Below are 3,784 nucleotides of genomic sequence, written 5' to 3' on the forward strand. Positions count from 1 at the left end.
AAATAAGTTTTAAAATGAATAAAAATAAACTTCCTTGGTCATTGCAATATTTGTGGTATATTTGTAATAGGCCTATCTATCTATCTATCTATCTGTCTATCTATCTATCTATCTATCTATCTGTCTATCTGGATTTGTAATACAAGCAGTGCCATTGAAGCAAAAAGTCTGTGTACAAACTATTTTTGTACCAGGCACGAGTGAAACATACAAATATAAAGGTTATGTCAATAACCATTGGAGGCAGTGTGCATTCATAATACAGCGCACGAGAGCCCTCAGCGCTGCCCTGCTGAGCTCCGCCTACCTCATGGCCCCGCCCTGTTTAATAAAAAGGGGCGTGCCAGGCTCCACGGAGGACTATTTAAAAGCTGCTGGAGGCGATGATCCGTTGACTGAAGTGTGTGGAGACTTTTTGCGCGGTTTATACGTTCATCTGTTTGAACAACATGGACTTTTATGATGTAAGTTTATTTAGGACAAATGTAAATCGCTCTGTAGTCTGATGTTTGATTAAATACTTATTAATAAGGCTTAGTATGTTGTTTATGTTTATCATGTCTTGCAATCTGCACTTTGGGTGTCACGTTTTACCATTTAGGTTTTGCATGTTGTTTTAAAATATTTAAGAATTTTTCATGTTTTTAAATGTATTTGTAATTTACAATGTTTGATGTAACTTTGTGATTTTTGACATATAATTTATGTGAAATTAATCAGTGTACTGTTTTTTTCTGCAGCACATCATTTTAGACAACAGCTCAGACTCCGGATCTGGAGACTTTGACTTTGACGAACTCTGTGACTTAACGGTCAGCAATGACTTCCAGAAGATCTTTCTTCCTATTGTATATGGGATTATATTTGTCCTGGGAATCATTGGCAATGGACTTGTTGTGCTTGTGATGGGCTTCCAAAAGAAGTCAAAGAACATGACCGACAAATACAGGTTGCATCTCTCCATCGCCGACCTCCTGTTTGTCCTCACGTTACCCTTTTGGGCTGTGGATGCGGCTAGCGGATGGCTTTTTGGGGGATTTCTGTGCGTCACTGTCAATATGATCTACACTCTGAATCTGTACAGCAGCGTGTTGATTCTGGCCTTCATCAGCCTGGACAGGTACCTGGCGGTCGTCCGTGCCACAAACAGCCAGAACTTTAGGAGGTTGCTCGCAGAGAAGGTGATCTACCTTGGAGTTTGGCTTCCAGCGTCCCTGCTCACCGTGCCTGATCTGGTGTTTGCCAAAGTCCACAATGCGGGCATGAATACGATCTGCGAGCTCACCTACCCACAGCAAGCGAACATAGTGTGGAAGGCCGTTTTCCGTTTCCAGCACATCATCGTTGGCTTTTTGCTGCCTGGTCTGATCATTCTGACCTGTTACTGTATCATCATCTCAAAACTGTCCAAGAGCTCCAAAGGTCAGGCCCTGAAGAGGAAGGCACTGAAGACAACTGTCATCCTCATCCTCTGCTTCTTCATCTGCTGGTTGCCTTACTGTGCCGGCATCCTGGTGGACGCTCTGGTGATGTTGAATGTCATATCTCACAGCTGTTTCCTGGAGCAGGGTCTGGAGAAATGGATCTTCTTTACTGAGGCGCTTGCGTATTTCCACTGCTGTCTCAACCCCATCCTTTATGCTTTCCTGGGAGTCAAATTCAGTAAATCTGCCCGTAACGCTCTGAGCATCAGCAGTAGATCAAGTCACAAGATGCTGACCAAGAAAAGAGGTCCTATATCATCGGTATCTACCGAGTCAGAGTCATCTAGTGTCCTGTCCAGTTAACAGGCACTTTGTACATAAAACTTTCCTACGTGGATGACTAAGCTTTCTTTTTTTTTTTTTTTTTTTTTTAAAGGACTTTACAACACTTTTTGTATATTGTAAACTTGTTGTGTTGATGATAATTTTGTAACACTTTTTATTCAACTACTTAAATCAATCTTTTTTTTTATTTTTTTTTTTATGTTAGTACTTTTTTCCTTAGTATTTTTATTGCAGGACCTAAAGGCAGAGCCTTGACAAAGTCTGTATACTTGCAGAAGTTCTTATCAGGAAATGTTAGCAAACTGTTGCATAGTCTTTTGTCTGATTCCGAACGTGTAGTGTAAATTATTTGTACATAGTTCATTGTTTGCCATTGTGTGTGTGTGTGCACTTAGCTTTTCCAATTTCCCCATAAGCTTTTTGATATTTATTGAAATGGTAGCTCACACTGTAAAAAAAAAAAAAATTTAAACGGGGTTGTAATTTAATCATGTCACAATTGTTGCATTTTTACTTCTATTTCATAATAAAACCTTAAAATCACCAATTTTAATGAGGTCTGACAGTGTCATTACTTCTCTCCAGTGGCCATACTCACACACACACACCCCTCCACCCCAATCTCTCAGTGGGGGGTGGGGCAGAGCTGAAGTGGAGTGAAGGTCTGTCAAGTTACCAAAACAAAAGCTCCACCTGATCTCCCGCTGAACAGAATGGCTGAGGAGAGGGTCTGTAATTTTAAGAACATCTGTGTTCTTCAGCGTTTTAAGCAACTGCTGATACAAGACACCCATCAACCTACAAAGGGACAGAATTGGCCGTCCTTCGGGATTTCTGTTGTTGTATCAGATAACAAGCAAAAGAAGTTAATGAGGTAGTTTGAAGATGTCAAGTTTGAAATGATAAAATCTACAGAATACAAATGTACTGTCTTATACTGGTATAAGAGAAAAACATTTTAGAAACATTTTAATGGGTCTTTACAAAACCTATCAAGAAAATGTCCCACAAATCAAAAGATAAAAAACAAAAGACAATTAAATACAGTTTATCCTCTACTTTTTAGTAATGTCTTGAAGTTTTAGTTTTATTATATACAATATTTTCCCTAATGATTCTCATCAATGCAATACAGTAATTTCTTATATTAGAAATAAAAAAATACTCTAACTTAAATTTAAAACAGCATAAATGAAAATCAGTATAACAAAAATTGCAAAGAAGATTCAGTAATTTACCTTTTAAATTATATATTATACAATTATATTATATAATAATATATATAATTAGAATGATTAATTAAAAAATGTAAAATGCAAAATTCTTAAAAGCTGTACTTTTTATATGCAAGAAAGAAAGAGAAGAAAAATGACAAATATTCTTTATTTTATCTTTTGATTTGGTAAATTCTGTAAATTCTTACTTTCTTAAGAATTTATATAGGATTACTGTTGATATGAAGACGTGCACTTTTGACCTCTGTTTGCAATGCAAAGATTTTAGTCATCAAGTTGTGGTCTATTGCTTGATGAATAATCATCAGGTTACAGAAACAAGTTAGCAGCCCTGAAGAAACTATAAACCACAGTGGCAGAACATAGATATTCACAAGGTTTATATTGTAATGGCTTAACTCATGTTTAACACAGTGGGCTAAAATTACCATTTCTAAAGAGTCCAATGAGGTGTGAAGTACCCTGCATCAGACTTTAAGGTTTATGGTTATTTTTCAGTGTCTGCTCTCACAGTAAGAGGCCAGTAAAAATAGAGCATTCGGTGCTGCATTTTGTTCATTTGGAAATGTTTTGGAATGGTTCTGTCATTAGCATAAGAGCTGTTCTCAAAAGCCACGCCACACCATTAACACTCCATTGAGCTCAGCTGGACCATCTCTCCCATCTCTAAACTGCCATTTGAAAAGAGACAAACCAAAAGGAGCTTCTGGAAATCTGCTGGGAAAACACTATATTATCAAATCCTGGATCTCAGACAAACCTTAGCCAAGCATGTCACAG

At 37.6% G+C, this 3,784-nt stretch overlaps 1 protein-coding gene across 1 annotated transcript; it reads left to right on the forward strand.

Moving 5' to 3' along the window:
• The first annotated feature begins 387 nt into the window (after window positions 1-387).
• On the forward strand, window positions 388-2,322 carry LOC107749897 (C-X-C chemokine receptor type 4-B-like). Its single transcript, XM_016565121.1, has 2 exons — window positions 388-464; window positions 741-2,322. The coding sequence occupies exons 1-2, from the start codon at window positions 450-452 to the stop codon at window positions 1,785-1,787; spliced, it is 1,062 nt and encodes a 353-aa protein (XP_016420607.1). The 5' UTR covers window positions 388-449; the 3' UTR covers window positions 1,788-2,322.
• Window positions 2,323-3,784: the final 1,462 nt, after the last annotated feature.

The sequence above is a fragment of the Sinocyclocheilus rhinocerous genome, unplaced genomic scaffold (assembly GCF_001515625.1).
Source record: "Sinocyclocheilus rhinocerous isolate Xijiao unplaced genomic scaffold, SAMN03320098_v1.1 scaffold1473, whole genome shotgun sequence".
In the NCBI taxonomy this organism is placed as follows: Eukaryota; Metazoa; Chordata; class Actinopteri; order Cypriniformes; family Cyprinidae; genus Sinocyclocheilus; species Sinocyclocheilus rhinocerous.